Source organism: Gracilinanus agilis, chromosome 6, assembly GCF_016433145.1.
Source record: "Gracilinanus agilis isolate LMUSP501 chromosome 6, AgileGrace, whole genome shotgun sequence".
Taxonomy (NCBI): domain Eukaryota; kingdom Metazoa; phylum Chordata; class Mammalia; order Didelphimorphia; family Didelphidae; genus Gracilinanus; species Gracilinanus agilis.
The window spans coordinates 174,737,465-174,762,809 of NC_058135.1; the positions used below are offsets into that span (position 1 = coordinate 174,737,465).

A 25,345-nucleotide genomic window follows, 5' to 3' on the forward strand; every position below is an offset into this window, starting at 1 on the left:
AGAGAGAGAGAGAGAGAGAGAGAGAGAGAGAGAGAGAGAGAGAGAGAGAGAGAGAGAGAATATGCACAAAAACTGTAATACTCTCCAGCTTTGGCAGAAGGAATCCAGTGGTCTCTGGCCTCTGCCCAGCCCTAGGGAATCAGAGGGATAAAGGAAAACAAAGGGCTGTTCTAGAAACTGAAGACTTTTAGTCTTTTTGTGTTTACTTGCGTAGATCTCTAGGTAAAGTATGATAAATGAGTTTACAGTTACCCTGATGAAAACAGAAAGCTGAAGAGCCCCCGAGGAGAGTTCCTTCAGTATTGTATCTGGCCAGAGTCCCCACCTCTCTTCCTTTCAGAGTAACTTTCCTTGTGTATACAGCTCATGCTGCTCTGGTTCAAACCCAAGTTTTAGAAATTGGCAACACCATCAGTACTGCCTGTGTATTCCAAGCTGCTCATAGAGTACAGGGACCCACTGAGCACCTTCTACAGACTAATGGCATGAATTTGGAACATTCTCCTTAGTATAGGAGTGGCATGGGAAAAAAGCAATGACAGACTTCTGAAAAGCTGACATTTTCATTTGGTGATGAACTTGACTTTTAAATCCCTGAAGACATCACTGTGAAACTAGGCCAGTGCCATTATCTGTGCAAGTCAGAGCATTTGCCTGCTTTTTTGATAGCAATGGTTTTTCTTTTCCCTTCATCGCATTAGATAAATTTGCTTTAACTCTTACTGGTGGGAGGATGAAGCATTTCTGTAAGTGAGAATTTGTTAAAATGGATGATCATCAGTGTAATTAATATCTTTTAACAGTTATCCCTCAACAAGCATTTGTTAAATGATTGCTGTGTGCTAGGTATTGTATACAGTAGGTGAGGAGAATATGAAGGCAAAATGATACAAAGATCCCTGTCCTAAGTATTTGTTGATTGATAATATTTATCTTGGACTCGGCTCCTATTCTTTGAGGCAACTAGATAGCCCCCTGGGTAGAACACTAGTCCTAGAGTTGGGAAAACCCAAATTCGCATCAATTACTTACTAGCTCTATGACCCTGGGCAAGCCCCCCAACCACTGTCTGCCTCCGTTTCTTCAACTGTAAAATAGGGATAATAATAGCACCTACCTCTGAGGGTTGTTTTGAAGATCAAATAAGATAATAATTGTGAGGTTCTTAGCACAGTGCCTGGCACACAGTAAATGCTTATTTAATGGGCTTTTTTTCCTTCTTTCCTACCCCTTATCTGAGCCTTTTCAGAAGAAAAATGTGTACTTGATTCCTTTTTGTAGCAGTGGGGGGTGTTCATGCTTCCTCACCCTAAGACACATCCATCACTCTCCTTTTGCTAACAGTGTATTTAGCAAGATAGAGATTGGGGTTTAGCCATTTGACTTTCATGTCTTGGTTTACTACGTAGGAGAGGATTGATTTTGTGACCGAGATGGTAAACTCAGTAGAAATGTTTTTGCTCTTTTCTTTTAAAACCATTTGATAAATAATATAATGATCTGTGCTGGGACTGACTGCAATGTTAGAGAGCTCCTTCTTTTGTGTGGGTACTGACCATCTTTGACTAATTTCTATCACTAAATTTGGGTGGTGAAGGATAAAGGCTACATCTCAAAACTCAGGAAAGTATATTTTCATTAGGCAGCCAGGTAGGGCAATATTGTGCCTGAAGTCAAGAAAACTCATCTTCCTGAGTTTAAAAATAGCCTCAGACACCAGCTGTGTGACGCTCTGTTGGCCTCAGTTTCTTCATCTATAAAATGAGTCAGAGCAGGAAATGGCAAATCACTCCACTTCTTTGTCAAGAAAACTCTAAATAGGGTCTTGACTGAACAACAAAAATATTTTAATTAACTGTAGAGAGTAGAGAAAAACCAGCCAACTTTGGGGTCCAAAGAACTGGGCTCTTCTGTTTACCACTGATAAGTAACATTTACCCCTGGACCTCAGTTTCCTCATCTGTAAATTGAAAGCACTCTACTAGATAGCCTCAGAGGTCATAATAGCTCTTGATGGATGGGCCTGAGTGACTCTGTTTACCTAGTGCATCCCCCGCTGGTTATAATCTTCTCATAGTTATTTAAGGATGTGCTTGTAATTTTGTCTTTTTATATCAATTCTCTCATTTGAGTCTCCTTAACTGGGCTTTTTGTTTCGTCCTTGTGCCTTCAGCACCTGAGACAGTACCTTGCTCATGGTAGACAGGGAATAAATGTTTACAGAATTGGATGGATAAGGCAAGTACTAGTGATCCTATTTTGTCAGGGAAGTAACTGGGACTCAGAATGAAGGTCCCACAACTAGAAAGGAACAAACTCGCAAACCTAGCCTTCTTCCTAATGAATCCCTAACAGACAAAAGGAGTTCTGTGCTTTTTGCTTTATTTTTATTCATCTCTCTTGTGGTAAAACAAATTAGACATGAGTCCATCACACAGTTTATACTTGAATTGCCCAACTCCAAAGATAATTAGCAGTGGAAAAACTTAACTAGATGGCACTAGTGGGTGTAGATAGAATCCCGCTGCCAAAGCAGGGGCCCTCCTGCAGGGCTCCTTGCCTCGTTTTCAGCATGGCTGCCCATTATATTACAGGCAGTTTGAGGGAAAACAGCATGAGCAGATGTACAGTAGCCCATTGAGGTCAATGTACTCCTGCTCACTTTGCTTTCTTCGGTAACAGGGAGTCAAGGGAGGGGGTGTCTTACCACAGAGGTCATTAACGTCGTGAATAATTAATCAGTTTTATTCTTCTACTTCAGCCTGATTTGAGAAGTGGGTCAGCCTCAGTTTGAGATTCCCCAGGTAATTCCCTGTGAGGTCCTTCCAAATATGCTGGAGTTTAGACAAAGAGCCAATCAGTCTATGGGCGTCCGGGGAAGGCCATGTCCACCCCATAATGCTTCGTGTGCATTATCGGCGATCTAGAGATGGAGCGACTTCTTAAAAACCCCATACATCCCATCTCACCCCGGACCACGTTATTATCTCAGACTTGGAATTGAAAAACACTTTTCAGGAAGTGGCTTCTCAGTTTATGAGACATCTATAATCCTCTGATCCAAGCCACCAGACTCAGAGGATCCCATCTTCTAGTTGGAAATAAGTTACCATTGTGTGTGTGTGTTTTTTTTCTTTTCTAAAATCTAATTAATTAATTAATTAATTAGAAGTATTTTCCCATGGTTACATGATTCATGTTCTTTCCCCTCCCCTCCTCCTTCTCCCTCCTAGAGCCAATGAGCAATTCAGCTGGGCTTTACATGTAGCATTGTTCAAAGCCTATTTCCATATTATTAATATTTGCAATTATTATATATAATTATATAATGTATTACTACATATTATATACCACATAGTATATGTCATAATATACAATACCACATATTATATAATGTATTATATAATATAATTATGTTAAAACAATTATTATTAATAATTGCAATTAATATTTGCAAAATAATAATTTACAATTTAGAGTCTACATCCCTGATCATATCCATAAGTTTCCATTGTTAAAGTACATGATACTCTCCCATATATGGCAGAAACTTAAGGGCAAAGGGCTATCCCTGGCTTTGCATTGTATTCTTCCTTGCATGTGTGTGTGTGTGTGTGTGTGTATGTATGTATGTATGTATATATATGTATATATATATATATATCTTCTGGAATAGGAATGGTTTCGGAATTGGGCATTTTGAGTATAAAAGTAATGGGCTCAATCCAAAAATTTGTACCCCAACATTTAAAACAAACAAGCAGAAAATTGAAGACCAGAAATATTAAGATCTAGACTATCTCATTTTTACAATGTCATTCTTGATTTAATTTTATATAGTTTGATAATATAATCATAGTGCTTATTTATGTAGTTCCTTCTAGGTGGTTCAATGGATAGAGTGCCAGACTTGGAATTCGGAAGATGACTCATTCTGAATTCAAATCTGGCCTCAGACACTGACCAGCTGTTTGAGCCTGGACAAGTCACTTAACTCTGTTTGTCTTGGTTTCTCTATCTTTAAAATGAGCTGGAGAAGGAAATGGCAAACCATTCCAGTATCTTTGCCCAAATGGAGTCATAACGAGTTGGACATGACTGAAAAAAACTCAACAACTACAAAAATATTTACACAGTTCTTATAACATGCAAGCCACTGTGCTGAGCACAGTATAGTTGTCTCATCTGATCCTCACAACAAGTCTGGGAAATAGATGCTATTATTTTACCGTTGTAGAAACTAAGACAGAGATTAGATGACTTGCCCAAGGTCACACAGCTAATATGTGGCTAAGGCTGAATTTGAACTTACTCCCAACCCAGAATTCTGTATACTGTGATGCCAGCTAGATACCTATACACAAAAGCTACTTATCTGATGCTAGTAGTATCCTTAAGCCCTCTTCAAATCATCAAATGCAAACTTTTCTGTTTGGCATTTAAATCCTTCCCAGTTTCAGAACTTCCTGCCCTAGACTGATTTCACACTGTTCCCTCTCACTCAGTCCACAGGCGATGCAAACTGGCCTCTTTGCTTTTCTTCGTCTGCCCTGTGTCTTCCCAGGATGTTTCTCTTCTTATCTTTCTCTTGCCATCTGCAGCTGTCTTACTGGCTCAGCTTCACTGCCATCTCCTCCTAGAACACTTGCCTGATATCTGTCCCCAGGTGGCAATGCCCGCCTGCTCATCTTCCCCCTCATTACTTTGTGTAGGTCTTGTTTTCGCCGCTCTGCAGACATCCTTTTTTCCCTCTCCTTGCCACAGCCTTCTCTGGTTTTCTCTTTGAAATTTCAAAGCCTGGCAAACAACAACAACAAACTATAAGCAAACAACAGCAAGCAAACAACAAGCAAACAACAGCAACAACAAGAAGCATTTCTATAACTTTGAGATTTGCAAAGCACTTTCCATATGTTATCTTGTGTGTTAGTTCCCCTGTGAGGCAGGCACGTGATGAATGCTTGTTGAATTGCACCAAATTAAAGAAAGTGAAGCCTACACATTTAATCATAATGGCTATTGTATTGCATAGTAATTAGAAATAGATTGTAAGCAGCTTCCTCCTATGACTGTAATTAGTGTTATTTTTACCCAAACCAGATTTTAGCTTTTCCCTTCATATTGTTCTCAATCTAGGTAACTCTATAATCAGCTTTCTCTGAATGTCTAGACCATTAATTTCCTCCTCTTCCTCCTCTTCTTCCTCTTCATCATCACTTACAAACACACAGACATTTTTACTCTTAGAAAGACTTTGCTGCTCAACGCCTGGAGCTCTCGTGCTGAGATGTCCTCGCAACTATCTATCATCATCTCTTGTTCCTCAGTCCTCTTCTCTGCTATTCTCTCACAATTGGACACAGTTGGGCATCTGAGGGGTCAGTGCTTTAATACCTGCCTTTGCACTGGGTTTTTCTGTGTTCCTAATGCTGGAAAGTTTGAGGCCAACAGAAACCCCTAAGGCACGAGGCTATGATTTGCTTGCCTAGAGTTCAAAAGTTATACTCCTGCCATAATAGAAGAGCTAAGACGCAGGCTTAGGGACTCTGAATTTCTGGCATCTGGGAGTCTTGGAGCAGGGAGTTAGGATTAAGGGAGAAGTGCTCAGGAGGACAGCCAACAGTGCCTCTTGTCCCTCTAGGTCCCCCATACTACAGTGCCTAAAAAAGAAGCTCATCGGAATATGTAATTTCAAAGAAAAGAGAAAGTCTCCTGCCTGTTGTTATTACCTAAAGTTCTTTTAGCTTTGAAAGCCTTTCATTCCTGAATTAGAGATAGGCTTAAAACGCAAATATGTGGGCATCAACACAATGACATCTATAAGTTTTATAGAATTTAATAATATCAGGCCAATTATTTTTGATATTTTGATAGGGATTAGAAAACTGAAAGACAGTGGCTCTCTGGAGGATTCCAGTGCCTGAGTAGGAAAAGGAGATAGGACACCCTTTGTTGTCTTATTATTTTTTCTCTGGTCCATCTTTTCCTAGACAAGCTATGTGTTAAAGCTACCTCATTGTATGACTTCAGGAATGGTGAAAGAGGGAGGAAAAAAGGAAGGGATGAGGAAGGAGAGAAGAGAGTGAGAAGATCCTCTATGCCTCAGTTTTCTCATCTATAAAATATAAATACTAGAACCCTACTTACCTTATGGAAATGTTGTGAAGATCAAATGGATGCTTATTATTGTTTCCATTTAGTCAACTGAGAGATTGCAAGCAGACTTTTTCTATCCCAATCACACACTCATCAAATTTGGCCATAGCAGGCTGTTGCCTTCAGCCTTTCTGAAGCATCAGGCAAGATTGTGTTGCTCATCATGAGACCCTTTTTTTGACAGACCTACATGGTGATATGCTTCGCTCACATAAATATGGCAGGGTGCTCTATCCTCAACACAGTACCTATCTTAAATTTAATTTGACTGCAGATTTTGAGATGTTCTTCATTATCACTTGAGAATAAAACTTTTTTGACACAGGAGGGCAGCACTGAACAATGCATTTTTCCTTTTTGAGTTCAGCTTCTATAGTGAGAAATGGTAGGGTGTGACATCTTCCTTTTGATTTGAACAAGCAGGGTAGCAATGAGGTTTTTCAGATCAATGAAAAATCAAAACAGTAGCCCAGGCAAAGGGAACTTACTATGTCCGTGTGTGTGTGTGTGTGTGTGTGTGTGTGTGTGTGTGTGTGTATCAGTTAAAAAGAGAAAGAGGCTTCTAGCTTTGGCACTGTACCATCACTTGTGGCCCCATCCTTCTCTAGGTACATTCAAGCAATTTGTAAAGCTTTGTTCTCTAGGCCAAGAGGAATATGCAGTGATTTAAAGAAAAAACACAAGTCCTTTGAAATCATAGCAGTTTCTCAGAACAATACGGAGAGCATCACCGTGGAGCTAGAAGGGGATCATAAACATATTCATTTTAACACCTTCATTTTACAAATAAGAAAATTAAAGTTCATTTAAATAATTTTCTCAAAGTTAACCTTCAAGTGCTATATAAATGCTAACTGTTATTATTTATAAGTAGAGCCAAGATTTCTAGCCAGATTCTCTTCTCTTCAGTCCTAGAATCTTTCTATATCCTCTCTTGGTATAATATAGCGATTTATTACATCTTACATATTGAATCTTTAATAAGTAGACATCTTGTCAGGGAAAAATATATTCTGATTCCAAATGAGGTTTTACATATGAAAGCTAATGAAATCTTTTGGGAGTAGGGCCGAAAATAAGAAGCCAACATCCTTTTTCATTTTCTTTATCAGTTAATACTTTGGAGCAGAGCTGGGATTAAGGGTAGGCAAGCAGCATGTAGTACAACCAGGGAGTAACAAAGGGAGATACTTTTTAATATTCCTTTTAATAAGTGCACATATTTTTAATGCCAGAAAGTTCTTTTCTCTCTGGCAAATGGTATTGAGGAAAGGGTAAATCAATTCTAGTGTTTCGGTGATAAGTTGTAAAGCCTCAGGAAGAATCTATTGTATCCTAGGCTAATCAGAGCTTCCACTGAGCTCACAGAGCTATGTGGAGCACATTGTTATCTCTTTTAATGTTTCACATTATATTTATTACAATATACTAACCCCTGTCCTTCCCTCTCCCGTTCCCACTTTAGGGAACCAAATTCCCTTCATGGTATAGTATGAGAAACTACTGAAAGTCCATTGGTATTGAGTAATCAAGTGGGATAGTGACTGGACTTGACTTCTAAAAGTCCATAATCTGAGCCCATAAATAAAATTATGAAAACCTCCAAATATATCCTCCAAGAGAGGGGAAAAGGAAAGTGATTTGTCACATGCAGCAAGAGTAAGAAAAAACGGGTGGACAGCTCACATTCTCCACTGGTCGCCATATATAACATAAACAGCTTTGAAGAGTATCTGACATAACATTTCATGGATATAGTACAATGGAAAGAGGACTAGTTCTTAAATTAAAGGACTTGATTTCAGATCCTAGCCCTGCTACTCACTACCTATGAGATGCCAGTTCAACCCTTCTGGACCTTAGTTCTTCATCTGTAAAATATAGGAGTTAGACCACATATCCTCTAAGTCCTCTAGCTCCAGATTCATAATTCTGATCTCCTTCAACATTCACGGCAACCCTATAAAATAGTTGCTCTTATTATACACATTTGACAAATGACATATTCAGAGAGGTTAAGTATGTTGCCCATGGCCACACCATTAATAAATATGAGCCGTTGAGGCCTTCCGCTATAGAAGTTTCTGACAGAGAAAATTCTAGTATGAAAGATTCCAGAATGGGAGCATTCCACAAAAGGGACTGAACCATGTGTAGTATAGACAGTGTAGGAGAGGGCTCTCTGGAGTAGAGATATTCTGTTACACGTAAGCCTTATGGATATCATAATACCAAGGAGTTTTCGACTTCTCAGGGTATGCATATATGGGACTTATAAACTGTATCATAGAATCCCATTGATGATAGAACATAGGGATAATTTTTGCAGTGATCAGAATTTTTTCTTTTGTTTTCTTTATAAAAGGTACCATATTTGTTTACACACACACACACACACACACACACACACACACACACACGACGTTTTCTGTCAAATGGGTGCCCTGGTTGGTTAAATAGCCTTTTGCTTACTATTGTAATGATTGATACATTATTTATTTGTTTCTGGGAAGCTACATCTCTGTTTGGCATCTTAGAAGGAAAAGAGAATGGCTGAGCAAATTAGAGCATTTGTATGAGTTTACTGAATTTCTTGAATTTACTTATTAAAATTCACTTTGCTAAACTTCTAGAAAAGTAAATTTGTCATTCTCTATATCTGAACCATCAGGGGAGGTGTTTTGAATTCCATAATTTGAAAACTGAGTAAGTGTTTTAGAATGTAGCCGCTCTGAGGATAACCCCTGGAATTCAGGCTATATCTGGACCGAAGGAGATGTTTGTGAGTCGCCTTTCCTGACAATGTACATTTTGTTCCTCTTTCTCACTTCCTGATATGGTGGTGTTCCAGGAAATAGTATGTCTGTGTAGTTTTGTTTTTTTAAGTCCTAAAGCTTAATTTGTTAAACAACTAATTATTACATGCAAACCTCAGGGATTGACAGAAACAGACAAATACCAGTTTGTCCACTGGAATTTTGAGTTATTAGGGGACATAAAAGTTTTGACCATGTGCTGATATGTGTCGGTCTGTGTTGTCTCCCTCTGTCTTCTAGTGTTTTGCTGTCCGCTCTCTGGGATGGGTAGAGATGGCAGAAGAGGACCTCGCCCCTGGTAAGAGCAGTGTGGCCGTGAATAACTGCATCCGACAGCTTTCGTACTGCAAAAATGACATCCGAGACACGGTCGGCATTTGGGGAGAGGTGAGCTCATTTCCCAGCAGAAGATTCCAAAGCCTCCCTGCTAACCCCAGGCTCCCAGAAGGCAGAATAATAATGCATATTTCACTTCCATCTCCAGGGATTTTCAAAGTGTTTCTCACATGAATTTATAGGAAATCCTTGTAAGATTCTGTTTTCAGGGCTTGCCTTCAGTGATTAGCTCGTGTTCTGTCTATGATGTGTCCGAACTCTCATATTCTGTACTGGATGTGAGGGCTAACAGTTCTACAGTTCCCAGAAACTTAAACGTTTCCTTCTTTTACTTAATCCCTCCCATTACCTTATTCGGGCACATTGGATAGAGCCTTGGGCATCCATTGGGAAGACCTGAGTTCAAATACAGCCTTAGAGACTAACTAGTTATGTGACCATGGGCAAGTCCCTTAACCTCTGTTTGTCTCAGTTTCTTCAACTGTAGAATGTAGACTGGGGCAGCTAGATGGGTCAGTGGATAGAGCCCTGGGCTTAGAACCAGGAAGACCTGAGTACAAATCCAGCCTCAGAACAATAAATGTGTGAGTGGGGCAAGTCATTTAACCTCTGTTTAATCCACTGGAGAAGGAAATGGCAAACCACTCTAGTGTCTTTACCAAGAAAATCTCATGGACAGCATCATTCCTAAGGTCTAGAAGAGTCAGACATGACTGAATGACAACAACAGAAGGGGGATAGCAATAGCACCTATTTCCTTATTGTGAAGATCAAATGAGCTGATGTTAGTAAAAGGCTCAGCCAGTGCCTACATGGATAGTAGTCTCAGAAATACTAGTCATTTTAATTAATTAATTAATCCCATCATTTTTCAGACTTTGCCCCAAAGTTCTTGAATTCAGCTCCCTCAAAAACTATATTTTAACTCACTGGTTAGTACCATTTGAGAAACGATTTTAATAGGTCACATATTCTTAAAGTTTTATGAAAGTTCATAGAATAAAATAAAAAAGCAAACTCCCTTACCCTCCCCAGCCCATGCTCTTCACACTGCTCTGACCAAACGATATAAGACCTAAAAACATCCCCCAATGTTCTTTTCCCAAGACCATAGACTAGATATTCCACAGGCCCTCTCCATGGTGCTGATTTTGAAGAAGCTCCACTTCTGTTGAGACTGTATAAATAGGAATGCCCTGTTAAGCAATGGCCTTAAATCCAGAGTGAAGGTTTCATCCTGAAATAAAACTTTTCCTTTAAAATCTGAAATCGAATCTCTAGATATTGACTGACAGAAACAAGTCTGTTAATCGACTTAGAAGCAATGGTATGTTTTCTCCCTTTTACACATTATTTAAAACAAGCAAGCAAACTCCCTTCTACTATTTCTACTTATCATTAGGTAGAGAAAGATTGTGGGCATGTATGTTCAAAAATTGGAGAGATATGGAAAGAGTACATTCTAGTCATGGGAGACAGAAGGTGGGAGACAGGCAGGAGAGTCTGAGGAGTATGTACTCATCTGTGCTGGCTTTCACTCAGTGTACTTACAAATATTTTCTATCCAAGGCTGATTGCCAGAGCTTATGGGTACATTCAGTGCCATCTAGACTGTGGGCTTTCTCTAACTAGCAATGTCGATTTTCAGTACTTTGAAGAAAAACTCCACATTATTGGGGAGGTCTGTGGAGTGGAGATGGGAAGGGACACAGGATAAAGATGAGGGAAATGGTTGATCTTGATGCAGGTAAAGAGTGAAAGCTTTAAATGTCATAACCAAATGCCCACCCTAAGAGATTCCCTGCCATCCTCTCTATGAATTCATTGCCAAAACATATCTATTTTTATTAAGTATATGTAGATATGATATTATTATCTTAATTGTATATTATATAAGAAAAGATTTTATTAGTTGGGTACTGTTTTAAAAAATGCTTTCAAGTTTATTGGATTTCTATTTACAGTCAAAAGAAGGAATTTCAGAAGATCTCAGCAGAGGGAGCAACTAGGTGACTCAGTGAATTGAGAACCAGGAGGTCCTCAGTTCAAATCTGAGCTCAGACACATCCTAGCTCTTTGACCCTGGTCAAGTCACATTGCATAGCTCTTCCACTCTTCTGCTTTGGAACCAATACAGAGTATTGATTCTAAGATGGAAACTAAAGGGTTAATAAAAAAAAGATTTCAGCAGAAATGGAAAGCATTTTGTTCATACTAGAACCATAAATTGTTATCTCTAGAGTCCCTAGCCTGGTGCTATATATTCACAGAATGTGCATTCAGTTAATATTTGTTGCCTTGATTAAAAATGTCTACAATATTGTGATTTACATTTGGTGAGGCAGTTTTACCCCCTTGTGGATGAAACCCCTGTTTCAGCAAACATTTGGTGCCTAGAGATTGAAACTCTTATTTTAATTGGTTTTGTCCTTCATTGTTGCCTGCATACGTTCTAACGGCTAGAAACATCACCCAGCCTTTAAGCCGCAGCAGCTAGCCCTCAGTCCTGCCCAGGAATCCTTTAATTCGATGCTAGTTGATGCCCTGCTCTAGTCCCCATAGCAGTTATATCAAACCTCCGTCCCTAATCCTTCCTCTAGCCTCTCATTCGTAATCCATGGCTCAGCTTCTGGCTTTGCTGTGAATATTCAACAAATGCAACAGTGAACATTTATTAAGCACCTCCTGTGTGCGAGTTTGTCTTGCCAAATGTAGGCAACATACAAATGAAAAACAACTTAGTTTCTACTCATGAAGAACTTGTAATGAGGGGAGGAAGGATACCCAAATGAGTATGAAGCAAAATAGAATCTAATAACAATGATCCAGACAAAGCCCTCAAAGGGCATTTGAGAAAGAAGAAAGAAGATAATACCCCTTACCTCCCAGGGTTGTTGTGGAGACCAGATGAGACTGTCTATGAAAAAGCACTTTGTAAACCCTAAGCACTCTACAGAGTTACCCCAAAGTCTTAGTACAGTTTTAACCTTTAAGAGCTTAATAGCTATAGTTCCTCTGTAACTTAAAATGGCACTAAAACTTTTGGAACACCTTATATAAGTGCTACCTAGTATTATCATTATTATTCATCACTTTCTCTGTCTTGTAACTCTCCTTCTTGACACTGAACCCTCCTTGTCTCCCTCAACCTCTCTAATCATTCCTTTCTTCCTCAAATTCTGCTTCAACTTGCCTCCAGCTATGAAAATTCCCATGAGTTCTATCCTTGGCCCTCTTCCATTTTCTCTCTCTAGATTCCCATTAGTGACATCACTTACTCTCAAGGCTACAGTTATCATCCCTCTAAAGATGACTCCCAAATCTATGTCTCTAGCCCTGAACTCCCCAGGACTATATTTCCAACTGCATGGTGACCATCTGCTTATGAATAGCCCACTGTCAAGGCAAGTTCAATACATTTTTATCACCCCCTTCCCTTCCCCTGCCTCCATTTTTTTGACTTTCCTTTTCCTGTTAATGGCAAAACTGTCTTCCTGGTTATCCAGACTTGAAATCTCATATCCATTTTTAACTCTTTCTCCCTCAACACCCAATTAGTTGCCAAGTATTGTCAATTCTACCTTAAAAAATGTCTCTGGAATTCATGCTGTTCTTTCTGTTTCCATGGCCACCACCCAGGTTCAGGCTCTTATTACCTCTGAATTGAACTATTGAAATAACCTCTTTCCTGGTTTTCTTGCCTCCATCTCTCCCCATTCTAGTTTATCATTCACACCCAGATGCTGCCAGAATTATATTCTCCCAAACATCCCACATCCCTGTTAAAAAGCTACAGCAAATCTATATAAATAAAATTCAGATTATACCAGGCCCCCTGAAGCCCTTTTATCATTGGAATCCACATAGGAGTTTATTTTCAGAAATGTCAAGTTTGAGATGGTGTCAGGTCATGCAGTGGAAAGATCAGCTGTCAGGAACGGGTGATTCATAGAACAAACTGATAGCATTCAAAACATTTCAGGGCCATTACTGCAAATTCTCAAGAGAGCACAGTGTATTTCTATGCACTTTCAAGAATCTGTCTATGTTCAAACACTTGATAGGCTAATTGCAAAATTCTGCATTTCAACATTTCCAGTAATTTAGAATAGCCTTAGTTTTGCTTAGTTTAAATAAAGATTTGCTACATTTTGTTACATACTAATATCTTATGAACATCTCTCATCTTTCTAGTAAAGAGCATGTAGATGTGTCCATCAAGTAGACCCATCAGTGAAGTCTATTTTTCCAGATCACAAAGAGAAAAGGGAAATAAACTTTTCGGTGACCAGAGAGTTTTAGGAAGTTTGGTCTGCAGTGCGCATGGGCGACATACAGTCCTTATATTATCCTGATGCTGAAAATGAAAAGAATGAGACAACCAGGCAAACATTTATGAAAATATTCATTAAAAGAAATTAGTTTATAGAAGTTACTCTTCTAGTCCACCTCAACTACACACAGAGGTGGTCGTTTTCATAATCTTACCCTCATCCGCTAGTTTTCTTTCATGTTCATGAACTCTGAAATTCTTTTATCTGATTGATCAAAACCTTCTCTCATTCTGGGTTTCCATCTGCCTTATGTCCTCTGATCTTTTCTTTGTCCTCACCATGTTTCTCTGCCCCTCACTTCTTTCCCAGGCTATTACTTCACTGGCTAATCCCTTCTTCCTCTTAACCCCCTTGGGGAGCCGATTCAACTTTATACTATACTTGTCTCTTGAGTCCTTTGCATCCCTCATCCCATGACTGGTCATACCTTGCCAAATAAAAGCGATGGATACATCATCTTTCCCCCAAAACATTTTCCTCTTGCCAGGTTTCCCTATTACTCTTTTTTTCTTTTTCTTTATTTTTTCATTTTTTGTTGTTATGCAAAAACACTTCCATATTGGTTGTTGTAAGAACAAAGTCAAACATAACCAAAAACCCAAATAAGACAAAACAAAACAAAAAAAAACCACATGTGAAAGATGCCTCTGGAGGTAAATAACATCATCCATCACAAGTCTTTCAGGATTGTCTACGATCATTGCATTGCTGAGTGGCCAAGTTTTCATAGATAATCATGTACAATATTGTTGTTACTGTGTATAATGTTCTCCCAGCTCTGCTTATTTCACTCTGTATCAGTTCCCACAGATCTCTCCAACTTTTTCTGGAATCATCTTGTTTATCATTTCCTAGAGCACCCTATTACTCTCGAGGGTACCCATGCTTACAGCCTCAGTAGCATCTTCAGATCCTCCACTCCGCATATGCAGGCTGTTACCAAGCCTTGTTTGTGGGTTCTTCTCTCACATCTCTCTTTCACTAGACTCAGTCTCCCTGATCTCGCCATCTCATAACTGTACTATTGCAGTAGCCTTCTGGTTGATCTCTTTGCCTCAGGTGTCTCCCTACCACATGCAATCCATCCCTCCTATGCTACCCAAGTGATGTTCCTAAAGTGTAGGTCCAACTGTGTCACTCCTCTTACTCATTCAATTCCAGTGGTTCCCTGTTATGTCCAGAATTCAATGTAAAATCCTTTGTTGGTACCTAAAGCCCTTCTCACTCTGGCCCCTTCCTTCCTCTCCAGGCTGCTCATACTTTAATCCCCTCTCTATAAAAGCCCGGCTTTTCTTGCTTTATGTCACTGCATCTTCCAGTTTTGAGCCTTTTCTTTCACTGGTTTTCCTGCTTCCTTCAAAACTCAGCTCAAATCTTACCTTCAAAAAAGGCTGACTATATCCATCTCATCTTCCTACTTTAACACAAGTGCTTCTCTGGGTTGTACCTTTTTCCCTAATTCTCACAGAATTAGTCTCAAACACAATTCAAGTACCAACTTCATCTTTAAGCTTTTCCTGATTCTCCCCTCTAGTGCTGAAATTACTTTGTACTTACTTTCTGTTGATTTATATGTGCATATCTTGCATTCACCCATTCATCCCCTCCCACCTTGAGATAGTTCTTCTTTTGTCATGATGCTATCATCATCCAGCATAGTACCCTGTATATAATTTGAGCTTAATACAGATTTGTGAATTGAAATGCCACCCCTCCATTGGTTAGTCCTTATCTCTGACCTTTATCTTTGTTTGCATGTAAGCAAAAATCTCTATTATAGTTCTTGCCTTGGGTCTTTTTCACCTCCAGAATTAGACCTTTGTTCTCCTTCTTAGTTGCTTATTTACTTTTTATATGTGCAGTAACCTTTAAAAGATAATTGTATTTTTCTAAGAACATATTTTTCCTTCTTTGATTTTAAATTCCTTCCTTTTTATCAGCATTGTACCATGGTGCTCTGAACCTCCAGTGGCTTCTTTCTCCCAAGAAGATAAAATTGCTATTTGCTTAGCTCAGTTTCGAAGGCCCTCCAAAATGGGGCCTTAATGTATTTTTCTTTCCTTATGTTCCACTTTTCCACTATGCAAGCCACTCGGCTTGACCTCATTGACTGTTTACAGTCCAAAGCCTTGTTCACATCATTCTGCACAACCCAGGATCCCCTGTCCCAGTTCTTCTGCATATTGAAAAAAATAATCCATCTTTCAGACATTAGCTCAAATCTCCCATCTCAGACGGTGCCTGCCTGATCTTTTCCAACAAGAAATTATTCCTTCCTCCACTGAATTCTCAAAGCAGGCTTACCTTATTGTCTTGTTCCTGAGCTATTTTTTGTATTAGTTTCCTCATTCGCCTTCCTATTTCCAGTCACCCCTCTCTCCAGGCTTCTTCTACTATCAAAATAATAATCCTGTCGTATAATTCTGACCACAAAACTCCCAAGTAGTTCTCTGACAGACTGGCATTTAAAGCTTTCAACAGCTCCAACTGGGCTCCAACTATCCTTTCTAGGTTTTCTCCCTTTGCCCCTCTTTCTTCACATGCCTTCAGGACCAGCTAAACTGGACAAGTAAAATCTTCTCTAATTCCCTTTCAACTCCTTCTCTGTGCAATAACTTGAACTAGGCCCCATTCCTGAAATATATTCTCCCCTCATCTCTGCCTTTCAAAATCTGTATAGTTTAGTCTTGGTTCATGAGAAAAAAGCATTTTATCCTTGTTAGATGCGACAGCTCTTCTGATATTTCTAACATTTAAGGACAATTACAGTCATTCCTCCCTCCAGCTTTTCTCAACACCAGTCGTCCCCAATTCTTTCCTCTATCTTTTTATGGCAGGATATTGAGCCTGGTGTAGCAAAGCAGAGGTGTAAAGGGCCCTGGATTTGGAGTCACAGGGCATGGGTTCTAATCTTGGTTCTGTTATTTTTGTTACTTATATGATCTTGGGTGAGGGATTAAATCTCTTCAGGACTTGGCTTCCTCATCTATAAAATGATGGCATTGGACTAGATAACCTCTGAGATCCCTTTCAACTCTGAATCTTGGATCCTTTTGTCCTGTAATCCCTTCAACATCTTAGTGTCACCTTTTCTGGAATCTTTCCAGCTTATCAATATCTGTCCTAAAATGAGATGCCCAGAAAGGGAACACAATATTCTAAATGCCATCTCCATGCTCTTTTAAAGGTCCCTGGTTTAATTTAGCAATCCCGTCTTTCAGTTCTTTCAGTATCCTGGGTTATAATTAATATATCTGAGCCTAGTGATTTGGACTCTTTAAGAATAGCTGTTGTACTCATATTTTGTGTATAATAAAAACGATATACTCTTATGCTTTGCTTATCTTGGGTTTTCACCTCACTGTGAACCACCGGTCTGCCCTTTCTAGTCCAAAGATCATTCTCCTTAGTGTGGAAAAAGAGAAGAAATAATAAAGTTGAGCAGCAAAACCTTCCCTCCAGGATTATTTATAGCCATCTCATTCATCCAGAGCATCAGTCTTGTCCCTTCGTTGACCCTCCTTTTCTCCAATATAGCTTTTTAAAAAATATTCTTTTCTGTTATCCTTTGCTTTTCATGCTAGGCTCAGCTCACTCTGAGCTTTCTCTCTCTCAACATTACCCTTACAGAACCATTTCCCCAATTTTGGTTGTCACTGTTCTTTCCTTCCTCAAATTACCTCAGATTTCCTTATCTGTATCCATGTTTCTAAATAACTATAGAATATAAACTGCTTAAGGGCAGCCCTTTGCTATTTTTCATCTTTGTAAGAAAAATCCCTGGCCCAAGCAGAGCATCCTCTCTGTAGCAGGAGAATATTAAGTATTTGTTTTGTTAAGCTGCTCACAGCATTTGTGGGCTGCCTTGTCTTTATTCATTTGAGTATGCTTATTTTCCCAACTATATGGGAAGGCCCCAAGGGAAGGTAGGTAAGTCTCTTTTAGCATTGCATCCCCATAGTCCCATCATGGGACAGTGCCTCAAATGTAGTAGGCACACACTAAATGTGTGAGTGAATTGGCTACCGTCATTTATCTTTTTCATTTCCTGCTGGATGTGTAGCGTTCTTTGTCTGTTAGTAGCTTATAAAGCTGTTTGTTTGCTGATTCTTGAATCTAAAGCACGTTTTACTTTGGAAGAATCCTTCAGTCAAATGAAGAATTTCATAGCCCTGTTACAAGACCAAGAATTTAGAGCTGGAAGAAGCGTCAGAGCCTGTCTAGTGCAGGCTGGGAGGGACCTTAGGGTCAGTCTAGTGCCACCTCCTCCTACAGATGAAGACCTGTTGCCCATAGAGAAGTGATTTGCCCAAGGTCACATAAGGAATTGAGCTAGAATTTGAACTCAGGGCATCTCATTCCTAATCTAGCATTTTTCCCCACAGTAATTTAGAATGGGGATTAAGGGAAGGAATGCTAAAAAGGTCAAAATACGTGAAAAATACTTTAAAATTTTTAATTCAATCTAAAAAAAGACTAAAAAATATACTTTAGAACTAGAAATAATGTTTCTTTCTCCAGATCACTCTTATACTATTATTCCCATCTCTTCTGTCCTTCACTAGTTTTATGTCATCATTACACCCCTTTGATTATATCCCTCTTCTCTGAAACAAGGAGGAAAGTATTTGTATTATCTTCTTGCCAGGCTTGTTATAGAAAGCTGGCACACCTGCTCATTAGGCCTGAAGACCTTTCTTTCTCCTTGCTTTTTGAATAGTATTGTGGAAAGTGCTATGTCAATGTAAGTTATTCTGAATGGTACAAACTCGTGTGTTCGCATCCTTCTTGCTTGTTTGCACGCTCCACAGGACGCACGACACTTTTGTGTATGTGTGTTTGTTTTTCTAGCATTTAGCCATTGTTCTGTCTTCTCATCAAACAAATAACAATTGAGTCAAAGGAATACTAACCAAAGGTAGATTTCTAATGTGGTACAATTGCCAAAGACCAGAACTTGGAGTCCAAGAACCCATTTCCCAACCTTGGCTCTGCAGCTTATTACCTATGTAACCTTGGGTGATTAATTCTCCTAATTTCCCTTGATCTCGGTTCCTTCGGTTACCAAAGAGATTGAACTAGACATCTTCTAAGGTCTTTTGCATGTCTGGATCTATAATGCTATGGTTTTCTTTCCTGCTTCACCCCACAGTCCAATTACCAGCCCAACCCTGTCTTCCTTCTCTCAAATCCCATTTTCTTTTCTCTTTTCTATTGCCACCAGCATGGTACAAACACTCATTACCATCCACTTAAACCTTCTAGCCTCCTATATGATCTGCCCATCTCTGCTTTCTTCCATCATTAATCCATTCTTCAAACCTTCCTCTACTCCAGTGATTCCCAAAGTGGGCATTACAGCCCCCTGGTGGGTGCTGCATCGATCCAGGGGAGGCAGTGATGGTCACACTCTTTTTGTATTACATTCTATTCTGAGTTCAATAGTTTCATAATTTCGAGGAGGCGCAAAGTAATATTTTTTCTGGAAAGGGGGCGGTAGGCCAAAAAAGTTTGGGAACCACTGCTTTATTCTGAGTCCTTCAATACCTCTCTGTTACCTACTGAAAGTAAATCCAACCCAGTTGTTTGAAACCCTCAGTCTGAAGACCTGAAAGCATTGGCATTTAATTTGAAGCTTTTTTCATAAAATTCTCCTCACACTACACCCCTAGCCAGATTTAAATACTTAGTGCCCTCTTTCATGACCTATGTTTTCCCACCTCCTCCTCCTTTCTCACTATATTCCCTTCGCCTCAAATGCTTTTATTCTGCTGTTGGCTTTTTGAATTCCAATCCAAGCTTTATAAAGCCAAACCTAAATGCCTCCTCTACCAGAAAGACTTCCTGATCTCTCCACTTGTAGAATTGTGGTTTCTCCTATGTCTATTCTATGTTACTTTGCCATAAAATTGTGTGTGTATCATATAATTTAATTTCAATTATTTTCAATTTCAATTAAATTCAATTAATTTCAATTATTTTCAATTTCAATTAAATTCAATGATTGAGATTGTTCAGAAATTGAAATGGTCAAGGACCATTACATATCTCACAGTTTTATTTAAATTTTGTATCTCTTCCAGCACCTAGCTCAGCATTCTGTTCATACTGGGTCCTTCATACATGATTATGCAATTCAATGGATTTTGCCCAATTGTTTTCTGTAGAATTATTAAAAAATAAATCTACTCATCTTCAGAAGACTTCCCTCTACCCCAAAAGATCAAGTCATCCAAGAAGCATGAAGAATACACCTTGTTTTCTTGTTGAATTTTAGGGGAAAGACATGTATCTCATTCTGGAGAACGATATGCTCAATCTGGTTGACCCCATGGATCGGACTGTCCTTCATTCTCAACCTATTGTGAGCATCCGTGTGTGGGGCGTGGGCCGAGACAACGGCCGGTGAGTTAAGCCAATTGTTCTTTTCTATTTCAAGTCTTGAATTGACTCCTGATTTGTGCCAGTCATCAACGTACTCAGTGCCCTTGTTTTGGGTGAGGTTTTATGAAACACATCAGTTCTATCCTGCTTGTTTCTGTACTCACAAATGGAATTTGGCAGTATTCTAAGTTTAGAATCTTTAAAATTGAAAATACACTCAAATATGTCTTGCAAGTGTTTGTAGATCTAGACACACATACATATACATATCTGTGCATATATTGTGTAAGATACTTATGTGTATACATACACATACATACATCTATTAAAAAGTATATATGTGTCTATACATCCTATCCCTGTCTGATGAATGTACTCGGCTTTTTACTTCCCAGGTCAAAAGCCCATTCAGTCTTCTGTGTTTCTGTTCTGCAAATTCTCCTGTTATCTGAATCTATAATGTATGCCCAGTTTGATGCATACGCAAACTTTCTCTACATCTTCTCCTTTTCTTCCTCCCCTTTTCTTCAGTCTTACTTTGGTCCCCATTGTTATTACACTCTAATGAGGGGGCTTGAAAACAGCAGTTTGTGAAATAGGTACTAAATAGCTCCTGTGTCCATTAATTAGGTTTATTAGATGATTAAACAGGAGAAATTAAATGGATACTTCCAATTAAAAATGTATAGGCTATCCATTTCTATTCCTAAACCTTCTCATGCTAAAGTCTGTCAAAATTCCTTTCATACGTATTTCTGAACAAATCCTATTGTAATCTATTTTCTGGCTAGAATGGAAGTTCTATCCATCGTGATTGAGGTTTGAGTTTTCTGGTTACTTTTTTTTTTTAAGCATTCTCATTAATTGTCCATAGACCCCTTACATGCTTTACCAGTTATCAAGAAATTAACGCACAATTAATTGTACTTTGTACTAAAAGTATGAAATTTACTTTAATATTTGATTTGGTTTGAGAAACCCAAATTTCTCAGTGCCTCAGAGTTGATGTTGATGGTCTTAAAATCCCCACTGTGGCATAAATGTGAATGCATATCCATCGCTGGTGGTTAACAGGAGGTTTCATTGAACAGACAAAGCACTTACTCCATCCCCTGACCTCCTTTTTTCGTTAGCTACTGCAGTCATCCTACACAGTGCTATAGCCCTGGCTTTTGGCTGTGCTTGAAGTCATGCTGGGCATTGACATGAACAGATCTCTTTGGGGGGAGGAAGGATTTGAGGTGAAAGAGAGGTGATTTGGCAACGCTCCAAATTGTATTCCTGAAGGAAGCATGATGGTGAGGATGGAGAAAGGCTCTATAGAGGAGAGGGCGGAAATGTGTTGTCTGCCTGCTAATTAGATAAATTTTCTTGGGCAGCTGATTATTTCTTTGAACTGTCATTGGTGAACTGGGAACTGAGCCAGGGATGCTGGGCACTTTAAACAAGCGCTGATTCAGTAGGATGGACTTGCCTGGCAGAGCCATGCTATTAGACTTGAGTAGGAGAATTCATTTAATAAGGCACTAGTTTATTAAACAGACTTTTCCAATCCAAACTTTACCTTCAACCATTTTACTCTCTAAATCATCCGTGTGGCTGGCTTTTAGGAAGAACTCAGAAGGCATGGACCAGGACACAGGGAGAAGAAATGACCCTTGCAATGGGGAGAAGACATAGGGAAGGAGTAGGTGGTGGTTTTTAATGATTGTAGGCTTTAAAAGTTTTGATTGCTGGTAGAATTTTCTGTGGACTAGAATAATACATTAGAACATTGTTGTAACTTTTAACTTTTGTCAGATGCTCTCGGTTGCAGACGTAGCATTAAATAGTAGGAGAATATGAGGGAATTGAGTGCCACATCCAGATTGATGAATATTTGAAATATTTATGAATATCTATGATTTTATTTGTTTATAAATATAATATAAATATAATATAATCTGTGTACATGTGTGTATGTAGATACAGTAGATGTGTGTATCTATAGAGAAGAGACTGTCATTTTCAAATTGCATTTGATGCATTTGATGCCTGGGGGTGATTAATCAATCATTAATTAATATTATTATTAAATAATAATCAATCAATCAATAATTTATCAAATTGCATGCCTTGGAGGCAGCTAGATGGCTCAGTAAATAGAGTGCCAAGACTGGAGATGGAAGGTTCTGAAATCCAATCTGACCTCAGACACTTCCTAGCTGTGTGATCCTGGGAAAGTCACTTAAACCCTACCATTGCCTAGCTCTTAACACTCTTCTGCCTTAGAACCAATACTAATATGGATTCTAAAATAGAAGATAAGGTTTAAAAAGAAAAAAAAAGCAGCACGCCTTGAGTTGACTCTCATAGGAAGAGATTTCACCAGCTTCAGAGGCATAGGCTTACATATTCTAGCCGTTGAAGATTTCTAATTACTATAAAACAGAGAATAGCTTTAAATGGCACCAGTGTAAAGTAAGCCATCCTGGCTCACTCTGGGTCTTGAGCAGAAGCTGGGTGACCATTCTTTGGATGATGGCAGAGCACGGGCTCCTATTTAGGGATGGATCAGAGATTCTAAGATTCTGTGATTTTATAACCTAGATTCCTTCTACAGGTGAATGGGTTCAGCCTTCTCTATAATCATTTACTCCCTAGTCTTGCTCAGACCTTACAAACAAGTATATTGGTGGTCGTGGGTGATTAAAGAGCTTTTGCATTAGAACAAAACTAAAACCTCCAGTATTCAGGGGTGTATTGGGGCCAGCTTGAACTGTGAGCCAGTAGTTAAATTTTCATGGTGAGCACTGTGAGCATTTACACCTTGGAAATCAACAAATGGTACAAATCAAGACTTGATTTATTGTTTGGTTGAGTGCCCACACTTAAGAAAGTGTTGGAGAAAATGTTAATGATGCAGATTATATTTAAAAGTGTGTCATACGTAATTTTTTTTGAGAGTCCATTGTTAACCATTCACCAGCACACTGCTACCTTTATAACTCTTTCCATATTGGCCATCAAAATAGGTAGCCCATCATTTAAATGTTGGAAATTTCTGTGCCAAGCTACCTTTTGAAGCAATGAATTAAGAAGTAGGAGAGGGGAAAACAAGTTCTCTCTTTTTATTGGTCCTCTGAGCTTTGGGCTCCCTCAAAGAATGTGTCTCTGAAATGACTGTTTTTACTTTCTCTGCTTCCAGTTTTTATTTTTCTTTTAAGAGCAAATGCAATTTGAAATGCTGGAAAGGAAAGAGGTTTTAACTTTACATGAATAAAACATAAAAGTGGTTCATTTTGCTCTAGAAATGAGCCCCATTTTCCATTTTCTTTAGTAGCTTTCCTTGCTGAGCAAATGGAGTATCTTTGGGGACTTCTTCATATAGTTAAAGGGAATTGTAAAAAAGTCTGCTGTATCCAGGAGTTGGAAGGACAAGAAAAGCTTTTTCAAAATTCAGGATGGTTCACTTAATAGCATAATTTCAAAATTAGCAAAGAAAGTTTAGGCTTGGCAGTTACCTTTATTTTTCCTCCAAGGGAGTCATATGAGCTTAATGAAAATTCTTTATGTACTTAGTTCAGTATTACCACATCTGGGAATCCAGTGATCTCAGGGATCTTTCCTTGTGAATGACAAGATCAATTACAGGAACAGTTAATAATTATTGTCAGTGGATTTTTTTCCCATCTAGGTCCCTATTAGTGAGGATAACAAATCGTGGGAAGTATTCATGTCATTCAGATTTATATTGCATTTTTCCAGTGGGGATGGAACCAATTAACCTTTTTTACATAAATGTAACTTCAAATAGTAAGAATTTGAATACATATCACTTCTTAATGGAACACATTATTCACACCAGCTAGGACTTAACCTGCCGCCTTGTTCATTTACAAAACACAATTCTTTCTACAAAAATTCAATTCCCAAATCTTAAGAATAGCTAACAGAATAATCGTAAGTGTGACTAGATGAAATAATGAAAACAGATGGACTCAGCGTGGTTGAATGAAACATGAGTCCAAATTTTTTTAAAATTTTTAATTGTTCCTATTTCTGAAAACTCCTAACCATCATCTAGTGGAAAGCATGATTCAAGATACTGGGTATATCCTTTTTTATTCCTACCCTCCACTGTAGTAAAAAACAGTCTTGAGTGCAGAGAAAGATCCCTTGTCTTGGAAACCTGGGTTCAAGTCCTGACTCCATCTCTCATTTGTGTGACTTCATGAGAAGGTAGAAACTTAGCCTCCCTGCCTGGCCCTCAAGATTTTCTCATCCTTAAGATGAGAAGGTTGATAGATACTTGCTTGACTTACTCTCTAGGGCTTTTGAGTTTCCATTGAGAGAGTAGATAGAAAGTGCTCAGTTGGTTCAAGAGTACTAGTAACCTCTTAATAATGGAAGCACTTCTTGAGTTCCATTGATTAATCGATGCTCTCATGGCAAGCCCTATGAGAAGAGGAGGGAATTGGGGGAGCATTTGACTTTTGCGAATTTGTAAGTGCTGAAGGCCTTTGTCACCCAGAACCTGGACATGAGGACTGATGTTTCATTAGGTGGTGACCCATTTTAGAAGAACGAGATCAAACACAGACCTTACCAGGAACTTGTGATCTGCCTGCCCGCCATATGCATACCTTTCCTTCCCACCAATTCACCATATCCAGAAGGTGAGATGGGGGATTGACTGTGAGTTTGAGGAGAGGTACCCCCAAAATGAAATGTAATATTTTTAAATATGACAATCCCTTCAGTGACTGTATGCGGCTTGGATTTGGCTCCTCTGCCCTGGACATTGGTTTAACTTCTTATAATTATCTCACTAGATTAGTAGTAAAAGAGTATAAATTGTAACATTTACAGCAACAGGGGCTTTATATATAAAAAAATCATATTAGAATTGTGTACTCCAGGTAGAAACAAAAAGAAAAAAGGTTTACTAGAAAACGAGACATTGTCTTTTTAAACTTAACACTGTTGACCTTAAGGCCATTGAACTCCTAATGTGAGAAAATGATAGATATTTGAAAGCATATAAGCCATCCTCTTAGACCAGTAAAGTAAAATCTTACCCATTCGGACCTCACTGATTCATGTGCATCCCTGTGAAGAAAGGATTTCTTAAGAAGACTCATAATACACACATATTGGTGCCTAGGAAAGAGAAAACCTTAAATCTATATGAAGAAATGTTCTATTTACTTGAGAATGTTAATTGTTTACATAGAAGCAAATTCTGGTCATGTCAGTATTTCCTTTTCTAATGCAAGACCAGCCAGCCAGTCTTTTAAAATACTTTGTTCTTAACCATCTGGTATTCTGATCTGAGAC

General features: G+C 38.8%; 1 protein-coding gene across 1 annotated transcript in view; it reads left to right on the forward strand.

Moving 5' to 3' along the window:
- APBB2 (amyloid beta precursor protein binding family B member 2) overlaps positions 1–25,345 on the forward strand; it is a 429,171-nt gene that overhangs the window by 319,602 nt on the left and 84,224 nt on the right. The window contains exons 10-11 of the mRNA XM_044681113.1: positions 9,213–9,359; positions 19,920–20,047. Of these exons, the coding sequence (XP_044537048.1) occupies positions 9,213–9,359; positions 19,920–20,047 (275 nt within the window). The remainder of the gene's footprint in view (positions 1–9,212; positions 9,360–19,919; positions 20,048–25,345) is intronic.